The sequence below is a fragment of the Rhinolophus ferrumequinum genome (genome assembly GCF_004115265.2).
Source record: "Rhinolophus ferrumequinum isolate MPI-CBG mRhiFer1 chromosome 5 unlocalized genomic scaffold, mRhiFer1_v1.p scaffold_110_arrow_ctg1, whole genome shotgun sequence".
Taxonomy (NCBI): domain Eukaryota; kingdom Metazoa; phylum Chordata; class Mammalia; order Chiroptera; family Rhinolophidae; genus Rhinolophus; species Rhinolophus ferrumequinum.
In genome coordinates this window covers 7,925,505-7,949,309 of record NW_022680355.1, presented here as the reverse complement: position 1 = coordinate 7,949,309, position 23,805 = coordinate 7,925,505, and the positions used below count along the sequence as shown (strand labels likewise).

The following is a 23,805-nucleotide window of genomic DNA, read 5'->3' as shown; positions in this document are numbered from 1 at the left end:
TTTGGGCAAGAAGCCTAATCCTTTAGGGATGTTTCCTATTTTTAAAATGAGAAGTTGTGAAAGAGGGGTTATAAAACACCTTTGGTTCTCAAATTCTGTAGTGTGTAAACAGAATAAAACATAAGAAAATGTTTAATTTCCCCTTTTTTGGTTATAAACACATTCAATACAGCACATTCAGTAATACATCAGAGTTCGTATACAGGCAACCCCTGAGATACAGTTATGAAGGCCCCACAACACAAGTGATTACTACCTTATGTAATGTCTCTGTGTTTCAGCTGCCTCATCTGTAAAGGAAATAATAACAGCACCAACCACATTAAATGATTTCATACACGAACAGCGTGTAGAACAGTGCCTGGCACACCCTGAGTGCTATGTAGGTGTTCACTAATGTTACCATAATGCAGACTGTGGAACCACCACTCCGTCACAACTGTCCTCATCTCGCTGCCATCCACAGAAATAGTCCCAGGGCCCCCGCATTACAGCACAGCCACCGTGAGGGCTCCTGCAGTTGCCACCAGAACCCTTTCCACGGACAACCCTGACAGAGTCCCATCTTCCCTGACACTGCAAGTGCTGTCCGAGCGGTCTCTGCGGCTGAGCTGGTCCTGGCACAGATGCCGGAAGTGCCTCAGCCTTCGCATCCTCCACTCCTGTCTCCGAAGACACTAAAGCCCCAGTCCCTGCTGGAAACCACGGAGTAAGGAGACCCCACTGCCTCACACAGGGTCCAGGGAAAGAGAGGTGAAGGCGAGGCAACCCTGGGGGAGGAATCTGTGCCTGTTGTTGTGCTGAGACGGTGGTAAAGGGAGAAAGTCTGATGATTTTAGCCACGTACCATGATACAGACATGTTTATTTCTAGCAGCTGGAGTTTCATCTTAGAATTCAGTCTCCACCAAGAATACAATTTTTTATTATAAATTACAAAGTTTTTGTCGGCTAACTCAAAAACCTACCATTAACGCATTAAAGTGACTTACAAATGGAAAACACATCCTTTATTGGCATGGTTTTGTTCAAACTGGTATTTTAATAGACATAACAGCCAATTTTAACTAATATTATTATTCCACCCTATTGGATATATGAAAATATTCAAACAAGTAATAGGTCTCATTTAAGGAGTAAATATGTGTCTAAATTTATTTTTGGCAAAATATAGCTTGCAGCTTCAAAAAATAAATGTATCTAAACTCTTTACCCTGGCTTCCTTTACGATGAAATACATATGAAGTGTTACTTACGTATAGGCAGGAAAATTACATTATACTAACTCAAGAGAAAAACTATTTTGATGTTGAGACAATGATTGCTCTCCTAACTCTTAAGATTGGAACATACTACATCACCAACTTTGAGAGATTTTGTACATATTTTTATATTTTAAAAAATCCCTTAAAATATGAAATCATACACTGGTTGTATGACTTGACTTTTTCATTAACATTAAAGTCGGTTTAAATAACATTAAAACAAATCCATTAACATTAAATGTAAAAGAAAGATAAGGCATTACATGAGATTATTTGATTAGTTTTAAAAGTTGATACTTACTATTAGAAGACAGGATTCCAAATATCATAGTAGCATTTCTTCTTACAGTTTTGTCTTCATGGGTGAGCAGTTTAGTTACAGGTTCCACAGCTCCAAGTTCAAGGAGGCTTGCTTTATTTTCCTCACCTGACATCACAGATGAAATAAAATCATGCATGGATACCATCAATCTCACTTCAACTTTTCTGTGTCATTCCAATTTCTTATTTGCCATCTGCCTTTCACATTTCTCTTTGCTTCCACACGTATTTCTTTCAGAATAAATTTCAGAGCATAGCATCCTGGACGTTTGCTGCTCCCCACCCCCGCCATGTTTACAAAGCTGGCTTCCTCTTGTCATTCACTTTGCTCTTCTTGCACTTCCTGAGGGTTCTCCTGACCACTCTGTCTAATGTGGTCACCACATCCAAGTCTTGCTTAGCTTTCTTTATCCTGCGTTATTTTTTTCATACCGCTTACCCACCTCTGTGCATTGTTTGCCTACTCTGCTGTAACTTAATTTGCCATGAGGACAGGCAATCTTTTTGTGCTATTCTCTCATATCCTCAGTGCCAAGCACAGTGCCAGGCATGTAATGACATAATTAACATAATTAATCATGAAATTAATTAACATGCATAGATAGGAGTGTGTTATTTACTTTCTATTTAATAATGGTCCACAGTTTTCTGTTATTAATTTTTAATTTACTCCTATTGTGGTATGACATATATTTTGTGTCACTGGAATTCTTCTAAATTTATTAAGGCTTGTTTTATGGCCCAGGAATATGGTCTATTTTGAAAAATGTTGTCTATGCCTTTGAAAAGAATGTATATTCTTCTGTTTTTGGAGTGTTCTATAAATATCAATTAGGTTAAATTAATTTACATTGCTGTTCAAATCTTTTTGACCCTTACAGATTTACTATTTACTTGTTCTTTCACTTATTGAGGGGGAGGGTATCAAAATCCTCAGCTGTAATTGTGGATATCTATTTTTCCTTGCATTTTTAGCTTTATGTATTTTGAAGGTCTGACATTTAGTATATAACTGTTTAGGATTTTTCATAGCGTCTTGGTTAGTTGATCCTTTTATCATTATAAACTGACTTTCTTTATCTTTGGTACTATTATTTTCTCCACTTTTCTGATATTAATATAGCCAATCCATCTTTCTTTTGATTAGTGCTATCATAGGATTTTTTTTTTCATTTTTCTACTTTCAAGTAATTTGTGTCATTCTATTCTAAGTGTACTACTTGATGGTGGCATGTAGTTTGGTCTAGCTTTTTATCTAATATAACACTTTATCACTACTAATTGGGGTACTTAGACCATTTACATTTAATATGATTATCGATGTGATTAGGTTTAAATCTACCATCCTGTCGTTTGTTTTTTATATGTCCCATTATTCTTTGTTTCCTTTTTCTTTATTTTTGCCTTCTTTGTGTAAACTGGATATTTTTCCTTTGTTGGATTATTTGATGTTCTTCATTTTGTTATTTTATTGGTTGTATTAAGGTCTGCAGTATACATCCTTAACTGAGCACGGTCTACTTTCAAGTGGTCGTATACCATTTCACTTATAGCATAAGAACCTTATTATAGTATGCTTCCATTTCCCCCTTCTGTCTTGGTGCTGTTGCTGTCATATATCTTACTTATACATATGTTTCAGACTGCAAATACATGATTATTATTTTTCTTTGAAAATGACTAATTTGCTTTTTAAGTGGATTTAAATAATAAGAAGGAAGCTTATATGTTACCACTTCTAGTATTCTATCTTTATTCTTTTGTGTAGATCCCTATTTCCATCTGGCATCATGTTTCTTTTGCCTGAACTACCTACTGTACCATAATTAGCGGTGTGCGTCTGCTTGCAATGAACTGCTTCAGTTTTCAAATGTCTGAAAAAGACATATTTTTGAAAAATATTTTTGCTAGGTTTCCATTTTTCTAGGTTGAAAGTTTTTCTTTTTCTTTTAGTGCTTTGAAGATGTTACTCCACTGACTTCTTGCCTGCATCATTTGTTTTGATAAATCTGTTGTCATTCTTATCATTGTTCTACTAAAGGTAACGTTTTATTTCTGGCTATTTTTAAGATTTTTCTTTTTATCACTGGTTTCAGGCAATTTGATTATGATGTTCCTCGGTGTAGTTTTCTTCATATTCATTGTGCTTGGGTTTTAATGAGCTTCTTGGATCTGTGGCTTGGAGTTTTCATCAAATTGGGGGAATTTTTGGCCATGATTTCTAGAAATACTTTTCCTGTCCCTCCCTCCCTTTTCAGAGACTTCAGTCACACATATATTGGGTCACTTTTGATTTATGTCCTGATTATGCATTGTATTTTCTGCTTCTTTCATGCCTGGTAATATTTTTTTTTATTGAACATCAGACATTGTGAATTTTACCTATTTGGGCAATGGATATTTCTGTATTCTAGAAATTTGTTCTGGGATACAATTAAGTTTCTGGAAATTTGTTCTGGGATACAATTAAGTTTCTAATTACTTCCAGATCTTGCTTTTAATATTTGGTAGGTAGTACTAGAACAGTGCTCAATCTAGGGCCAATTATTTCTAAATACTGAGCAAGACCCTTCTGTGTATTCTGCACAATGGTCCATGAATCTTGAGGTTTTTCAGTTTGCCTGATGAGACCAAGCACTACTTCTGGCCCTTTGTGAGCATCAGACCTTGTTGCTGCTAATTCTATTTGGTACTTTATCTGACTTCAAATAGTTCTCTTATAGGTACATGCTGATCTATACTCAGCCAAATACTTGAATGGGACCCTACACAGGTCTCCTGAGTTCTCTCTCAATGCAACTCTTTCCTCTCTTTTACTTTGTCCTGAAAACTCTTGCTGCCTTTGTCCCCCTGGACTCTCAGGTTTGTCTTCTCAACTCAGAGAGTCTACCAAGCTCTGCACAGGATACCCCTTTCTGTGTTGTGGCCTGGAAACTCTCTGAAATCAATAAGCTGGGACAGTCACAGGGCTTGTGTCCTTTGTTTCCTTCCTCTTAATCCTCACTGTCCTTCACTGCCTAATAATCAGTGTTTTGCCAATTGCTAGTTTATGTGTTTTGTCTATTTTATTGGTTGCTTTAGTCAGGGGGTTAAATATGGCCCCTTACTCTATCTTGGCCAGAAGGCAAAGTCCCATCATTCATCTTAAAAAAGTATTCCAGGAAATACTGCTAGTATAATACCATACTTACGATAATTTCTGTATTGATTTCACATAATACATGCCTACCTATTTATTCACCTCATGTTATATTAAAAGGTGATATGTAATTAGGTACACATGACAGACAGATGATATAGGATGACTCCATAAGGCGGAATGAGACGTAGCTACCACAGACGTATGACCCAGTGTCTCCCTGAAAATTCATCTAGAATTTTACACAAGCTACTAATGAACCATACCTGCTAGAGCCACTCTGGCTTTCATCTGGATTCCCAATGATGACTAGAGTGACATAGCAAGATGAGTATTTTACCATTTGCTAATTGAGTGATTTGTTGTCTCTCATGCAAGTCCCAAAGCAATGTCTGAAGAATAATTTCTTTAAAATAAAATTGCTCTTTAGCTTAGAAGGCTTTGTTAAAAATACCAAGTTACACTAAACTCTTCAAATAGTCCCAATTAAAATGTTATGCAGTATAATAACAATCTAATTTTATCACCATTTGGAATGAGCTAAAATATAACCATCTTTATGTTTGTACATCCTCTATGAATAAATCTTTCAATAGAATCTAATTTGTAACATTTACAATGCTTTATTAAATTACAACACTTTCACTTTCACAGAAAATTTGCAAAGATAGTACAGGGAGTTCCCACATATCCTGCACCAAGTTTCCCATTGTTAATATTTTATATTAGTAGGTACATTTGTTGCAATTAATAAGCCAATATCAATACATTATTATTAGTGAAAATCAATAGTTTATTCAGATTTCCTTAGTTTTAGCCTATGTTCTTTTTCTGTTCCAGGATCCTACCTAAGACCCCCATGACATTTACTCATCATGTATCCTTAGCTCCTCTTGGCTGTGAGAGTTTCCCAGACTTTCCTTGTTCTTGGTAGCTGTGACAGTTCTGAGTACTGGCTAGGTATTTGTGCGATGTCCCTGAATTGGAATTTGACTTTTTAAAAATCATGATTAGACTGGGGTTATGGGTTTTGGGGGAAAATAACATAGAAGTAAAGTGCCATTTTCAGTATATCATATCAAGGGCACATATTATCAGCATGACTTATCACTGTTGATATTGATTTTGATCACCCGGCTGCAGTAGTTCTGTCGGTTGGTTTCTCCACTATAAGCTTATTCTTTTCCCGTTTCCATATTGCACTCTTTTCTGGAATTCTTCAGCATGGGTGATATGTCTTTTCGCTCCCATTTATTTACTTACTCAATCATTTATTTCCGTATAGACTCATGGATATTTATTTTCTATTTTGGGTTATAATCCAATACTACTTTATTTATTGTGTTGCTCAAATTGTTGCAGCTTTGACCACTGGGAGCTCTTTCAGCTCCTGTGACATTTACAATTTTTTCATCTACAATAAAACCTTCAAAACGACTCTTCTACCCAATGACAAAGTTATTCTTTAATATTAAGTTAGGCACTTAGGGAGATACATTACTTTCAGGTAATGCATTAAATGATATTCTGATTGTCTGAAAGAATTCATCTGATGGGAAGTAAGTTAAAGACTAAGGAGAAAAGTGTTCCTTATGTAGTAAATATTTTAAGTAACTAATGAAATAGAAAGCAAATGGAAAAAATCCAAACCTTTTAAAGCAAATCTATAAATGGCTTCACATGCTTTGGCTAAAATTTCTTCTTCTGGAGAATTAAGCATTAACACCACGGTTGCTGCTTTTTTGCTTTCAATTGTTAATGGATCAAACTGAAATGCAGAGAGAAAAATAGCAGGTTCACATTTGAGTTTTAAAAAGCACATAAAAAATGAATGGTGTCTTGAGATTTAAAAAGAACACAATCTTACAAAAAGGATGTGGTTGCTGCCCAGTAAGTGCATTGTAAAGTTTTTATTTAAAAACCATTACTGATACAGAGACAGCTCTCAACATTGGCGGCTTTGGAATTCCTGAGGTGTGGCGGAAAGAACAAAGTGTTTTTGGAATCTGGCAGATTTAGTCTCTACATTTAGCCATATGGAATCAAGCAAGTTACTTAAGCTGCTAGGGTTTCAGTTTCTTTTTCTGTGTAATGGGTATAATAATACATTTCTCAAAGGATTAAGGAGAGAATTAGAGATCATCTATGTAAAGCACTTAGCATATTGTCTGGCACATAATAGATGCTCATTAAATAACGTATATTAGTATAATTCTTAGTCAAAACACAAGAATCCTTGCTTACCTCTATTTATTAGATGCCCTGATAGTCTCAATAACCAGTACCTACTTTTGGATCACTATACTCTTTCTGGGAAAGCAAAAGTTCATGTATGAAACAACTAAAAAGCAATATAAAACAGCATATAACAAAATGTACAATTGGATAAAATTTGGAACAGGGAAATGGTAATATGGTATAAAGAAAAAGTATAGGACTATTAAGACACGTGTCCTGCTATGAGTTTTTCTGAATTTATGTGTAGCTGAAATGAACTCATGACCCCTATGGATTTTTCTTTGGTTCTGGAGAAAATAAATTATTACACTATTTTTCTTCCATTTCCAGAGACTGGTAGAGGAGGGAATTCTGCTTATGTTAAAGAAAAAATGAATTTCAAAGGTTTAACTGATTCTCTTTGTTGGCTCTTCCTAAATGGACATATTGTTGTGTTTTGAGATGTAACAAAAAATGATGTTCAATTCTAGGCAGAGGGTGGAGAGGTAGATTACTCTAAATAAGGAAACATAATTGTGTGAGGTTAGCAGAGTCTAGAAGACAGAGAAGACAGTGAGCAATGACCTGAAGGACATGACGAGGATAAAAATTCCCCTTGTAGGGGAAATGAATGTTGGATTTTAGGACAGCATAATCTAACATCCAAATTAAAGCTGTTGTTTGTGTATGTCTAACTCTATACTAGAAGCTGTAGAAGTTTTTTTTTGTTTGTTTGTTTTTTTTTTTAAAGTGATGTTGTTTGTTCTCAAGCCTCTTAGACTCTTTTTGGAGAGATAAATCTTCTGTAAATGTTGCCATATGCTCCAGGCTTGTGACACTTGTGGGTTTCTAGTGACATGACCGTAAGAAAAAAATGACTTCTAGCAGAGCCCAGAACAATGTCTAGGACACTGGCTACAACACTGGTCAGGAGAACACGAGGACCTGGAAATCCACAAAAATTTTAAGGGAGCACTTCTGAAAGTATATGGGGATTGAAGCTTGAGAACCATTTTATTTAGGTATTAAAGGATAGTCTCAGAATGCCAGAAGATTTAGGGTCATCTGGGTTGCAAATGTGGCTTACTGATCACCTCTTTTTTAATCTGAAAAATTAGGGAGTTGGATTATATCTCTTAGATCTCTTCCACATATAAAATTCTAGAATTCTATGAAGTACAAAAAAATATGGCAGAGATAAGATGATGAAGAAGGAGAAATTAATTTGAACTGGGTTAAATGGAGAACGGACCATGGAGGTGGTAAAATTTCAGATATGATTTGAAGAATGGATAAAATAGAGCAGGTTGAGAAGAGGAAGAAGGATATTTAAATGGGGAAAACAACACTAGGAAAGTTTAAAATAGGAATGAATGCTGTATCTATGATAATAAAATAGGAGTTTGACTACATAGAACATATATTACAGGAAGCAGAAATAGTATTGAATAATAAGAAAAGATGAGGCCTCAGCAAATGACCTAGACCCTCCCTTCACCCCACTCTTTATTGAGGATAATCAACTAAGTTCAGGGGGAGAAGAATTGTGACTCTAGAAATTTATATCTGGCTAAGTGATCATTCATATGTGAAAAAGACACATTCAGGCATTCACAGACTCAACGAGTATATCAATTATATACTCAAACAAATTACTTGGCAAATACTCCAACCAAAATGGGGCGGACAAAATATAAAAACAATAGCGGTGGATTGATACAGTAAGATATATAGTTAAACTGAATAATAATGATGTTGTGATTCATAATGCATTTCTTAAGAAAGGATTCCTGAAGTATTGATGACATATTATAAGAATAAAAGCTGGAGTTTAGATTTTTTTTTTTTTCCAACTAAGCTCAGGTAAAGGAAATTTTTGGTAAAGAGAACAAGATTGTTGCCTGATTATTACTTATTTTTCACATTAATAGAAAAACACAGGTTCAAACATGTGTATTTAATAGGCTACAGGTAAGTAGTAGAAGTTCCAAATAACCAAAAAAGAAAGGTAAACAAAAAGGAATGCTGCTCAATTCAGGAAAAAGAAAGAAAATAAAAACAAACAAACACATAAAACCAAAACAAAACAAAAATACTTGAAAACATAGCAAAGAAAAACCAAAAGCTTAAAATGATAAGAATAAAATCAAATTATCAATGATCAAAATAAACAAACATCAGTAAGGTAAGTAAACTTCATTACATATGATTGTCAGATTGAATTAAAAAGCAAAATCTACTCTTTTTTTTGTATATTAATAGATATTTCTTCCATTTGATCACCCAGAATATGAATCCAGACCTCTCTGACCAAGATATAGAACGTTTTTTTCACCCCTGATTATTTCCTCACACTCCTTCCAGAAAAACCCTCTCAGAAAGATAACCATTACTCTGACTTTTAAAAGCATCACTTAGCTTTTCCTGCTCTTGAACTTCAAATAAATGGAACCATACAACATACATTCTTTCATATCCACCTTCTTTACTGCAGCACAATGTCTTTGAGATTCATTCACATTTTTATGTTACTAAACCATGCTTTTTATGGTTATGTAGTATTCCATTGTATGGATATAAGATCGGACAATTAATCGGGAACACATCTTAGAAAAAGTGCTACATACCTCATTGCTGAATATCACTACGGTCACCTTCGAAGTACTCCCCTTGGGAAGATATGTACCAACACCAGTGCCTAGTCCACTCTTCAAAGCAATTTTGGAACTCTTTTTCTGGAATGGCCATCAGAGCTGTCGTCGTATTATCTTTGATGTCCTGAATGTTACCAAATATCTTCCTTTCAATATTTCCTTTATCTTCGGGTAAAGAAAGAAGTCATTGGGGGCCAGATCAGGTGAGTAGGGAGGGTGTTCCAATACAGTTATTTGTTTACTGGCTAAAACTACTTCACAGACAGTGCTGTGTGAGCTGGTGCATTGTCGTGATGCAGGAGCCATGAATTGTTCGTGAAAAGTTCAGGTGGTCTAACTTTTTCACGCAGCCTTTTCAGCACTTCCAAGTAGTAAACTTGGTTAACTGTTTGTCCAGTTGGTACAAATTTATAATGAATAATCCCGCTGATATTAAAAAAAAGGTTAGCAACATTGTTGCAACCAATTCACAAACTTAATTGTCACACCTCATATACTATTTTGGGTTTTCTTTCAGTTTGAGGCTATCATGAATAAAGTTGCAATGATATTCTTGTTAATGTCTTTTTTGTGGATGTATGCCTTCATTTCTCTTGGGGTGGAATTGATGAGTCTTAGGGTAGACATATACAGAGGGTACCAAAAAGATGCATACACATTTTAAGAAATGAAAACTATTAAAATTGTAATACTCAATATATACTGATAATAAAAGATGAATATAAGTCACGTTTGACTTCTGCAATTACAAGAGGTGCTCAGAATGGTTAACATCAGTGTCCAGACACTTCTGATTATGGCGAACTACTGCTTGAGCAACGTTGACCAAAGTGTTCACTTTGGTCAAAAGTGTATACATTTTTTTGGCACCCCCGGTATGTTGAACATTTTTCTGAAGTTGTTTTACCAGTTTACATTCCCACCAACTATGAGTAAGAGTTCCAGTTGCTCTGCATCCTCACCAACACTTGTTATTATCAGTCTTTTAAATTTGCCTTTCCACAGGCAAATTAAATTTTATATTTTTAAATCCATCTGCTTTTTTTTATAGTTATTATAGTGGGATAAATGCCCTACTGCTACCTACTATTACAGTAATGTTCTCATTACTCTCTTTTTGTTTTTTTAAGAAAGCTGGCTGACACTTATTGCTTTGGGGGTGGTGCTCTGGGGCTCTTGGTGGGGCCGACTGCTTCCTCTTCAGCCTGACCGGCTTCTGGCAGCGCAGGATGGCACTGGCTCTGCGGATGGCAGTCATGAGCAGGTCCAGGTAGTACTTGTTCTTGCGGATCATTTTCAGGGTGCTGTGGATGGTGGCCCTGGTGTTCTTGTTGATGGCGGCCTGCATGTAGGAGGTGGCCGGCTTTCGCTGTCTGGATCTCCACTTCATGACAACCACCATGCCTTTGCCATGGGCCGCTGGCTCCCTGCCCACCATCCTGCGGCGAGTCAGCCCATTGTAGCGGAAGGAGTTACAGACGTTCAGTTTATTGGGTTGGGTGCTGTATGTCTGCTGTGCCTTTTGATCAGGAAGCTGGAGTAGTTGTGTAGGACCATCCGTTGCCGATGTGCGGACATGGAGACACCTTCTCTTGCTTAGGCGGCGGCCAGAGACAGAGCTCTCATTACTTTTTAAAGTTCTCTTCTGTTCCTTCTACAAATCTGAGTCAATAGCATCCATCTGTCACTCAGCTTTGTCTTCTGCTATTATGCTTGATATCCCACCGATTTTTCTTTGCCTACTCACTTTGCTTCTTGAACATCCACAATGCTCAGACATTAAGGGTTTCTTGGTAGCCAACCAGCTAGTGGTGAAAGATACAGCTTCATTATTCAGCTACTCCCACTACACCTGTTCTTCAATTTCCTGGGGATGCCCAGTCTATTTATTCCCTCTACTTTCACTTCATCAGCTCTTTCATTTCTTCACTTGTCGTCCTGCTTAGGTTTTATAAGCTGTTATTTTAATAACACTCCTGCCAAACCCTAAACCTCCTTGTCCCTCTGTCTTTTCATCAAATCAATTTTAGAAAACCCAGATCACGAATGGACATTAGCATTTGCTTTCTTTGCATTTGCACCCAAGCATGCAAAACATTCTTAGAGAGTATTAAATGACAGGGAAAATTAGCATAACTGTAAATTCATGATCAACAATTTCAGAAGGGCCTCACTGCCTGTCAAACCTACTACATTTCTCTTGTAAATTTGATTTCCCTCTCTCCTGAAAAAGTATTTCAAACCTTTCTACTGTTCCTGAACTTTCAACACCTCTCCCTTTCACTTTTCTCTTCCTCACCCCAGCAAAATTCTCCAAGAAAATAGTTATCAGATGGAAACTCCATCAACTTCAACTTCCAGGTTCAAATCTACCTATATCTGCATATTTTCTTCTATTACATTAGAGAAAATATTTTTCCTACTATCTAAGCCCAGTATCTAATATGTGCGTTGGATTTTCAACCCATTCACCTTAATCCACTCATTCATTCAATAAACATTTATTCAACCCCTAATGAGTGCCAGACCCTCAGAGCACGCTAAACAAGTTAATCAGACCCCTGTTCTCCTAGAACTTACACATTCTCCATTACCTGATACAATTCATCATCCCTTCCCTCTCACGATTGATCAACTCCGTCCTATCAATTGAATTGTTCCCATTACTACTTTTAAATCCACTTTACAGGGGGCCAATTTAGATTCAATACAATGTACTAAGGTTGATGAGTTTTGAGAAATGTATACATCCGTATAATCAACTACTCTAAACAATGTGTGTAACTTTGTATTGTCCCAAAACATTCTCTCCTGCCTCTTTGCAGGTGATTCTTCTTCCCATGTCCAGTCCCAGGCAACCACTGGTCTGCTTTTTTTTTCACTATAGATGGGTTCAATTGTTTAAGAGTTTCATATTAATCAAATTATTACATAAGTACCCTTTATGTATGGTTTCTTTCATTTGGTAGAAAGTTTAAGAGATTCATCCATATTGTTCGATGTACCAGTAGTTCATTCCTCTTCACTGCTGAGTCGTATCTCATTGTATGAATATATCACAATTTGTTCGAATTATGATGCATTGTATGAATCTGTACAATCAATTATTGTGGACCTTTAATTTTTTTCAGTTTGTGATCATTATGAATAAACCTACAATTAACATTTTTATATAAGTCTTCATGTAGACATATGTTTACATTTCTCTTGAGTAAATACCTGGGAGTAGAATTTTTGGCTTGTCTGGCAAGTGTATGTTTAGCTTTACAAGGAAATACAATTTTTTCCCCCTTGTTATCTCCATTTTTATTTCATTCTCATTTACAAGGTTTCCAGCACTAATACCTCACTCTCTTTTTAAAATTAGTTTCAGGTGTACAAAAACAATATAGTGATTAGACCTTTATATACTTCACACAGTGATAACCCCAATAAGTCTAGTACCCATCTGACACTATACATAGTTTTTGCAGTATTATTGACTATATTCCCCATACTGTACTTTACATCCCTGTGACTATTTTGTAACTACCAATTTGTACTTTTCAATCCTTTCATCTTTCTCACCCAGCCCCCAAGCCTCTTCCCATCTAGTAAGCACCAGTTTGTTCTCTGTATCTATGAGTCTGTTTCTGTTTTGTTTGTTTATTTTATTCTTTAGATTCCACATATAAATGAGATTGTCTTTCTCAATCTAACTTATTTCATTTAGCGTAATACCCTCTAGGTCCATTCATGTTATTGCAAATAGTAATATTTCAATGGAATATTACTGGAATATTTCAATGGAATATGGCAGAGTAATACTTGATTGTCATCCAGGGTCTCTAGTCCCGCTCCCTGCACAAGAACGCAGGATATGGTGAGGCCAAAAAGAAACACCCACGGAGCCATGGATAGGGGAGTTATACCACTGTAGTCTCGCTGACGGCTGGGTTGGAGACACAGGAAGCAGGAGCCACACGATCCGCAATCCTCCATCCGCTTCTGTGACTGCCAACCAACCAACCTTGCTAGCTGCAATCCGCTGTCCACTTCTCTGCCAACCAACCCACCAAAACCCAACCCCCTAGCTTAGCCACAGCAGTTATATTAGTGGCTAATGGCTAACCGGTAACAGCTATGGCCATCTAATAACTAAGCCAGTACCTTTCCTCGTGAGGCCGAGAGCCTGGAAAGTGCTCTGTGGGACTCTGTCCCCACATCATTGTATATAGGTATCACAATTTCTTTATGCAATCATCTACTGATGGGCAGGAAATACAATTTTTTTTCCAAAGTAGTTTTACCATTTTTACAGTTCCACTAACAAGTTACCTGTATCCAACATACATATCTCATTACTTATTTAGATCTTCTCTACTTGTTTCAGCAATGTTTTATAGTTTTTAGCAGACATTTATTTGTTAAACTTAAATATGAATTTTTCCTTGGTTTTGATGCAATGGCAAATGATATCTTGTTTTTTCTTAATGTATTTTAAACCCATTTAGAACCATTTTTTCCTCTTAAAAATAAACTTTTTTCTTATGATGATACATACATATTTTTCTCCGATAACATTCTTTGTCCTGTAAGATATTTTGTCTAGTATTAATAGGCAGTCCAACTTTCTTATGATTAGTGTTTGCATGGTCTATCTTCCATATTTTTACTTTTAACCTATCTGTAACTTTATATTTAAAGGAGATTTGTTGTAGACAGCTTATAGTTGGGTCTTGCTTTTTTAATTCAATTTGACACTAAATCAGAATATTAGATAATTTACAGGTAATGTAGTTATTGATATGGTTGGATTTTAATTGACCATCTTGTGATTTGTTTTCACATTGCCCCATTTGTTACCTGTTTCCTTTTTCCTGTCTCATTTTGGATAATTGAATTGTTTTTTAAGTGTGTTTTTTCAGAACCCATCAGATCCAAGTCAAGTAGTTGTTTCAATCTGGTTGTGGAGGCCACAGCTCACAGTGGCCCATGTGGGGATTGAAACTACAACCTTGATATTAAGAGCAGCGAGCTCTAACCAACTGAGCTAACCAACTGCCCCTGAATTTTTTTTTTTTAGTATCTAATTTTATCTATTCCATTGGCTTATCAACTGATGTTTCTCCTAGTTATAGGTCACATTTTCCTTTTCATATATAATAATTTTGATTGGATACTGGAAACTGAAAATTATGTTGTTGAGTGTCTGAATTCTTGTGGGGGAGGGGTCTTCTCTTAAAGCATGTTGAATTTTGTTCTGCTAGGCAGTTGCCTTACTTATGGATCAGCTTGATTTATTTAAGGCCAGTTTTAAAGCTTTATTAGGGCAGGTTTAAGAAAGCCTTTCCTCTAGGACTAGGTTAGCCATCCTGCTACCAAGGCATGACTCTTCTGGAGACTCTACTTAATGTCTGAGGTATTCAATATGGTCTCTACTCTTCTGATCAAAATTACACTGTCTCCCAGACCTCTGCGAGCTCAAAAATCATTCAGTTGACAGCTCCCTGATAGTATTCATGTTTCTTCTTTTTCATGTGGAGTTTTACCCTTTGGAGCTTAAATTCAAAGAATCAAGGGGACCATTAACCAGATTTCTGGAACTATTTCTCTGTGTAGTTCCCTCATCTTTGACACTCTGCCCTTCAAATTCCAGCCATCTTAGCCAACATGAACTCTGATTTCTCAAAACTCTCTTATTTTAAAACAAAAACAAAGTTTCCCTAGATATTAATCATCTTCCAGGTGCCACACTCTCTCTCCTTCCCATTCACAGTCAAAATTTTTATGGATTACTTACTTTTCTTGATTTTCTCACTCTTACCCCCTGTTCTCCATCTCCAATCTGACTTTCACCCTATCAACTCGCCAAAATAATTCTCACTATGGCCATCATCGGTGATCACCATGTTGCCTACCACCTCTTGATAGTTTTATTTCTAGAGAATTGAAATAATAATACTTGAAACTATAGAAGCTTATGTCTTATTTAATAGTCAGGTCTTCATCTTTCTGGATAAATTTTTCTGTTGTTTTTTGTTCATGGGAGTTTGGGTGTGAAATATCCTTGGGCTTTCTTTTCTTTCCCACAACTATATTCCTCTGAACTGCTCTATAATATCACTTCACACATCGCACTGTTTCTTCATTTCACGTGTCTACTGCAGCATGTTATACCATCCTTTACTCAGTTGATCAGGCCAAAAGCCTTGAAACATCTCAACTCCTCTCCTTCTCACCCCCTACATACAATCCATTAGCAAGTCCTGTCAACTCTCCCTTCCACATGTGTCCTCACTCTGCCCACTTCTCACCTTCTCTATAGTTACCACCTGCTCCTAGCCTTCAAATTCGTCTTCCAGTTTTCACTCTTCTTTCACATCATAGCTAAATGATCTCATTTTTTCTTTGCTTGTTTTAAATATAAATCACATGTCGCTATTCCTCTGCTTTTAACCTTCTCATGGGTTCGCCTTTCTGAACATTAGAAAAACAATCTACCCTCCTTAACGTCGCCCACATCCCACCACCTTCGTGACCCACCTCCTGTTCCTTGATGACTAATCTTGTCAGACCAACCTTGGCATTCCTCAAACATACTAGATAAGGCCTTAGTTATTTTCCCTGGCTGGGGTGCTTTCACCCAGATATTTACATGGCATACTTCTTCATTCCATTTAAGCCTTTCTTAAGTGTGACCCCACTGGGATGGGTTGCCCTGATTTAGATCCTATTTAAAGCACCCCGTCGCTCTCTATCCTCGTATCCTACTTTGTTTTTTTCTTTATTGATCTTATCATTACCTGAATTACATTATTATTTTTAATTGACTGTTTCTCCCACTAGAAATGGAAGCTGCCTTGAGGCCTGGACTTTGTTTTATTCTCATGTATATACCCAGGATGTAGAAGAATACTTGCATATGGTCTGCACTCAATATTTGTCCAATAAATGAATAAATTTGTTCGGACAAAGGACTATGTTATTTCTCTAGCTCCATTACCTAGAAGAAACCTGGGGTAAGGCAACTCAATAAATGTCTATAAAGGAATGTACTAAAGTGCCTCTGGAAACTTTTTTATGCTTGTGGCTTAAAGTGCCTTAACTATATACTGTCTGTTGATATCAGGAGAGAAGATTCTAAATCAGAGGTTCATGGAGCCATCGGTGGGCTCCAGAGACATGTCCTCCCACTGATCTTGTGTGCAGAACTTTTGGTGTGCATTTTTGCGGGGGAGAATCCACAGCTACCACCCTACCCTCATAAGGCCCCTGACCCCCCACACCGAACCCTTGAGAATCACAGCCTTGGATCATCTTAAGCACTTAAGACATTTCCTCCAGCATTCTGGCTGGTTGCCTTCTCCACCAACCCCCACTCAGAATAGATTTCCCTTCCATTTTAGAACTTTCACTTCAGAGCCCTCTGCTGTTTCAATATTTCTAGAGCTGATTTTGTAAGCATATGGATGAATATACTATGTTGAAACATGGATATGTCATGATCTTCACAGAATGGCTATAATTCTCAAAGCAGGAGAGTACATGAAAATACATTTAAACAAAGACTATAGTATGTATCTTTTAATCCTTCTTCAATGGTTTAGAAAACACTTCAGTATTTTGCCATATCTTCCGGTCATCATAAAGAAAAAGGTAATGTGGAATCTAAGAAGCTTAAAGGGAAGATTGAGACTGTGAGAGTTACAATAAAGAGCTATTGAAGGAGGAGAAATACCAATATTTGGCAGAGAGTTGGGAGACTTGGCATGACATTTGTTTCTCCTACAGAGCCTACAGTATTATGGTAGTTCTTTATTTAAAAAGGTGCTGAGAATAAAATGATAGCTATAACAGAATGCCATACAACTAAATAAATAATATTGTGCTGTAATTACATATCCTGTCTGCTTTTCCGTGAGGAACTCACAGTTATTCACCAACAAGCTGGTTGTGAAATTATAATTTCATGCTCTGCACAAAATAAATGATGAACCAAAGTTATTTACAAAAAGAATGAAAAAAAGGGGAAGCATTTTGGCTAAGCTTTGAATTTTAAGTTCAGTCAATTAGAGAAGCCATCTATTTATAGATATACTTTTATATCTCTGTGAGAGAAATTAGACTGTCTAGGATAACGCTGTCGAATAGAACTTCAATGCTGGAAATGCTATTCTGCATTCTCTAAGATGGCAGTCACAGGCACATGTGACGCTTGAGTACTTGAAGTGTAACTAATGAAAGCGAGGAATTGAATTTTTAATTTTTTATTGTTAATTTTAATTAGTATGATAAATTTAAGTTTAAATCACCACATGTGGCTAGTGGCTACTGGATTAGCATAAGCCCAAAAGAACACAAAATTACAAAGCTGAACTCAGTGAAAACAGATAAATCAGGACAGGTAAGTGATTTTTTATGGTGCCGGTAAGTGCAACTAAAAGGCTTTTTGGTATCTATTGGAAGGTGTTGACTACATCACTGGTCTCAGATTACATAGGAAAAGGAAGACAGATAAACGGAAGGAAGTAGACTGCACCACTCTAATATGAACTTTTAGTAGAGAATATGTAGATATCAGTTAAAATCTGCTAAAATTTGTAAAGGTTAAAATGAAAACAGCTGGTTTGTTTGGCCTCCAGTCGGCTTTATAATTTGAGATAAGGTAACAAACACAACAAGGTGAGCAAGCTGAAAATTATTTATACAGTTTTTTGTGTGTGTATTATTTACTGATTTATGCTATATTGTTTTATTAATTCATGGTGATTTATCTGTGATGAATGAGAAAAAGGGGACAATAAATCCCTATGGTGCTTTATTTCTAGAAGGAAGTCTATGGCAGTTTTGGCGTTCTCTAACAAAGAGTTAAAGATTGAGTTCTGAGGTTGACCTAGAGGGATCAGGAAAAACAAAGCCAGGAGGTATCCCTGTCTCCCAAAGAACTGGGTTTGGTTGCCCAGGTGAGGGAGCAGGTTCTACTATTGTCCGCTGCTCTAACTCAATACTCACCAAGCTTAGCTCCCCAGATGCACTTAACTAGGGAGAGAAGGTGCTGACACATTAACAAATATGTTCAGTTAACTTGATGCTTAATCGTTGAGATTCTGGAGCCAGGTCATAGTTTGTTGTGAGCTTAGATACCATGGATTTATCCACTGAAGCTCACTTGCCTCTGAAATATTAAGAAAAACAAATTGCCATGCTCATAAACTCAAAAATCTAACCATGAATCATGGCGGTCACATGCCAGGCCTCCAGCAAATTTAGGGGCCGGTTGGTCCTCCACAGCTGGTCACCTGCCTCCTGTGACGTTCGTATTAACTTCTACAGTTTTGCAGAATGCTGAACAGCATCTTCAATTACGTCGTTAACAATGACAACTTTTACTAAGTTCTTAGGTTGTTTTAAGACTCTTGTATTTATCTAACCTTTCCTCATGTCTATGAGTGGATATAAAGTGGACATCCTGTGAAGGGGGTATCATCATTACAGCCTCATTGGGTTGTACAGAGGTGAGGAAATTTGCCCCAGATCGTGGGTGGTGGCTGATGGAGTGAGGACTCGGGCAGTATTACTCCAGATCTTTAGTTGAATATCTTGCCTTATCCTAAATATTGCCTACAAAGATAATTTCTGTTAGTAATTCTTTTATGTAATCATTCCACAGGAAGTTTGCCTTTTATTAAAGCATCACAAACAACCTTTCAGCAGACATGGAAATAATTTGGGAAGGCAGAAAGTAGTTGTATTGGTTATTCAAGCCGTATCTTCAGACATCTAGGTATCTTCTTAGCTAGTGTTCCCTTTTATGTGAAGGAATTGAGATTGGTAATCCATACACGCACATATACTAATGTATGTTTTGAAAAGAAGAATATTAAGAAAAGCAAAGGGAGCTTTTTGTTTTAACCATATCACCAAACACTCTTCTCTCTGTCCTTATTACCCATGGAAACCACTAGATGAAAGATTAATGAAAATAGAAATCTTTGGAAATGATGCTTTTTAGGAAACATATAAGAAGCAAGTTGACATTAGTTGACACAGAAAAGTTTATTTTCTCAAGCAGTTATGCTTCCTCTTTTAAGTCTGGTTTTCATTTATAATTTGTACATCAAAACTTTCATAGACTCTGAAGAAGTATACATTAGAACAAATTCCAAGTTCAGATACTTTAAATCACAGTGTACTGTTTTGAAGTATTAGAATTTACAAGACAGAAAAAAGGTTAGATATTTTAATACTACTCTATCAGTTTTTGAAACATAAAGTCAAAGTAGGAGAAACATGGACTGGCAGGGACCATTGGTAATTGTTACACACGCCTTTGGCTGCCTCCAAGATTGTTGTTGAACCGAGGAAGCAAGAGCTCGATTTTTGTTAAAGCTAGGCTTGGAATTGTTTCTCAAGTCTTGATTATTCCACCGAGGATTAGGGTATAGAGGATAATACCAACAAGACATTATAAAATTACAGGAAGTGTATTAGACAAGTATATCTATTGTTTAATAGTCCCTTAATTCTAATTTTAATCAGAAAATGTTTGTCATCGAGTACTATGTTCATGAATCCACTTTCTAGTAATAAGATGTCAATAATGCTCTTTTGCAGCAAAACCAAGGGTAATGAAAACCTAGAATGCAATGGAAAAATAAGAGAATTTAGGATGTTTTAAGAATATGCCCAAAGGAGAGAAGCCAGACAGATAAAAATACGTCAGGAGACCACAATGACCAGCTCTGGAAAGCTTTCCTAGACCTGGGCAGTTATGTGCTTCCATAGCCTTTGTTCTCCCTGTATTGAAGGATCATACATAAGTAGTTACATAGTGGTGTGTGTGTGTGTGTGTGTGTAACAGAGTCTAAAGGGTTCCCACAATTTAAATCTTTTTTACTGAGTGTTAACTGTGTCAGGCACTGAGAACTTTATATGTTTTATTTCACTTTAATTCATACAATAACCAAAATGAGTTACACATTACAATTCCCATTGAAAAAATAAAGAGAAACTGAAATAATTTGGCCAAATTGGTCAACTTGGTAAAAAAAAAAAAACACAGTTCATGACAGGCAGAGCTGGGAGGAAGCTCACATTTGTAACCACAGTGCTCCGGTGCTGGCGGGGAGATTCTGCACGAAGCTCAGTTTCCTCCAAACTATAAAATCCTGTGAGTCGACTATACTCATTTTTTTCCATTCATATTTTATTAGAAGAAAATCACACCCAGTGTCTTTCAAAATAAGTCTCTAAACTAAATATTGTCCAAGGTCATTTTCTATTTTAAATACAATCTTTCAGTAATTCAAAAATTTTAAAGAGAAAACGAAAAGAGAGAGAGAGACAGGACTTTGTGTTCTAAGGAATGCATTACTTACTTAATACTTAAGCTTTTGGAAAAGAAAATGATGATGAACCCAGACTTTTTTCTCCACAGCACTGGAAAATACAGGATTTCTGTCCCAAGGGTCATCTTCAGACAATCTTATATACATCTCTAGTAGCTATAGCATAAGTTCCAGTTAATGTTGAAAATTCACTTGGTAGTTAACATTAATGAGAGACTGGCAAATGTAAAGTATTTAAAAGAACAAACCAAAACTATTCATTAACTAGACTTATAAACATGCCATTCACATACTGGAAAAGCTAATAATGACTCTCTAATTGTGCTAATTATGTAATGAGAATGTTGTGAATGTTTGTTTATACAATATTAGATTTCTCTGACTAATCTTATCATTAGTTAGACTTTGGACTTCTGCCACCATGTACTCATGTATATACTGGTACATGCCAAATTGTTTCAACAATTGATTTTTAAAACTGGTTGTTAACGTGCTGCTAATTTTTCAAATCAGAAACTTACCACATCCTTAGGAGGAGGTTCTGTTTCCTTCTTTATCTTTTTACCCATTCTGGAAAAAAGGTGTAATAAATGATTAAAGTGTTTTATACATTATGTATGTACAAATTTCTCCGTTACTTATGTCCGTACGAGGTTTATTTCCTCTTTAAATTTTGCCTAAAAAGAGACATGTAGAAATTATTGCACATGTACAAATATGTTGCCTACATGTCTATTTCAAACTCCATAATTTTCAAGGAACTTATGGATAAGATTGTTTGGCATAGTCCTGGCTTCCAGCTTGGAAAAGAGGATGACCTAACTTTTACTTACATAACAGGAAATAGTTTACCATTTTGATAGCTCACTTATGTAGGGCTTGGGAGACTCAGTCCAAATTAACTTTAAGATCTGCAAGAATGTTTTGCCACAAAGAGAGGGATTTTTGTCTGCTTTCTTGCATTGAAGAGTGTCTGGTACATAGTAGGCTTTCAATATTTATAAAAATAATTAACTCTGTTTCTCCTGGGACTAATGATTTTGTGAAATGTATCCAAGATCTACCAATCCCAAATGAACATTTATGTCATTTTTCCCAGATAACAAAGTTTTCTCTAATATAATCCATAGTTCAATAAAAAGTAATTGGCAATCTGAAGAAATGCATTCTGGGGGAAAATGCATTCTGACAATCTGAAGAAATGCATCCTTGCAAGATCCTTTTCTACCTGCCCTCATAATTGTTAATGGGGGAGAAAGTATACAGCTGACATAAACCAGGAACAATGAGCCTCAGAGATGATCCTAAAGGTTTTTTTTGTTTGTTTTTTTAAAAAAAACCCTGTAAATTCAACATTTCACTTAAAATCAACACGATACAATTAAGTTACCTTACATTATTTTATTCTTTAAAGATTTGTTTTCCTTTAAAGCTACAGAGATGTTGAATTAAAGAAATAAATCTCTTCGACTTTTTGAAGCAAACGAAACCTGTTCTCCTTGACTATTTTACCTGTCCATTGATTTCTTTTATTGTGCTAACATATACATAAAATTTACCATTTTAACCATTTTGAAGTATACAGTTCTGTGTCCACTGTCCACTGATAAAGGTAATACATTTCATTATAGAGAATTTGTAAAACCAAGAGGGCATATGTAATAAAATAAAAATCACTCAGAAATAAACTCCGGGAGATAACACTATTTGATATAGTTCCTTTTTATGTGCTTCTATAGTGATTTTATCATCCTACCTGGATTTCTATCCCTCATTCTCAACTTCCTTCCTGGGACCATTTTCTTACTAAATTCTTAAATGAATAAACAAGTTTTGAAATCTCAGTCTCCTTTTACTGCTCCAATCATCTCCAATGGATCAGCATATCTTGTCATTTAAATAATATTTTTAAATCCACTATGTATCTAGCCAGTCTCCTATTGTTGAGCCCTTGTTTCCAATTTTCTGTGGCAGAAAATGGAGAAGGTAGCAATGAGTTCTAGACATAAGTGACTGAATCCTTAGGCATGAGATTTTCATCCACACTCTCAACTGTTTTTTTAGGATAAATCCCTAGCAGCAAACAACTGGGTGAAAGGTATGAACCTCACCGCATTGGGTATGAAAACAAGTCAGCTTTATAGTTGCATCTTCTTGATTGTTGAAGAGGAGCCACATTTTTCTTTCACGGATTTATTGATCATTTATATTTCTCCTTTGTGAACTTACAGCCTAGGCGATCTTAAATATTTTCTAATGGGGACATTTATTTTGAGAAGACTAAAGGGGAGGAGAAAGGTTAGAGCAAGTCGGGACTCACTTCTTCAGTCAAGTAACGGAATCTGAATCCCTCAAATCCCTTCTTGGGGCCTCACCTGTTAAACGGGAGGTGGCGGGGATGCTCATGAAACCCGCGCCGACCCTGGTCTAACACTGCGGCTGTAGGACAGGGACCGACAACCCCTCACAAAGTGTTCCCTCGTTTGCCCCAGGTGTTCCCACCCACGCGACACTTTCTTCGTCCCCAACTTTTGCTGGGATCTCTGCCCTGGGCCTGTCCAAACCGCGGGGGTAGCCGTGCAGCAGCCCACCTGCCTTTACCTGTCAGGAGACTCCCGCGGAGCAGAGGCACCTCAGACCTAGCGAACTTCGCTCGCCGCTGCCTAAGTGAGACTAGTCCTCTGTTGATCTGGTTGCTAGGCGACGCCAGGCCGCGCCTGCGCGCGCCGCGGGAACGCGCGCCTCAGCCGGGGAAGCTCGCGCTCGGCTGTCCCAGACCCACCTTGTCTCCCCTGCATCGTGGTCAGTACCTGAAGAACCACGTGAGTCCTCAGTTCCCTGAGTCCGGTGCTGTGAGACAGGACAGACACTGGATGCCTC

General features: G+C 36.7%; 1 protein-coding gene and 1 pseudogene across 5 annotated transcripts in view; both read right to left on the bottom strand.

The window, feature by feature from the left end:
- Window positions 1-23,605, bottom strand: part of ARMC3 (armadillo repeat containing 3) — a 104,106-nt gene extending 80,501 nt beyond the window's left edge. For 4 of the 5 annotated variants that reach the window (XM_033100503.1, XM_033100502.1, XM_033100501.1 and 1 more), the window contains exons 1-4: window positions 23,527-23,599; window positions 21,447-21,495; window positions 6,375-6,492; window positions 1,566-1,691 (exon numbers count right to left, since the gene is read on the bottom strand). In XM_033100503.1, coding sequence (XP_032956394.1) covers window positions 1,566-1,691; window positions 6,375-6,492; window positions 21,447-21,494 — 292 coding nt within the window. In that variant the 5' untranslated portion in view covers window position 21,495; window positions 23,527-23,599. Of the gene's footprint in view, window positions 1-1,565; window positions 1,692-6,374; window positions 6,493-21,446; window positions 21,496-23,526 lie in introns of all 5 variants that reach the window. The other variant, XM_033100504.1, reaches the window with a different exon arrangement.
- LOC117019103 (60S ribosomal protein L28-like) lies at window positions 10,650-11,173 on the bottom strand (annotated as a pseudogene).
- Window positions 23,606-23,805: the final 200 nt, after the last annotated feature.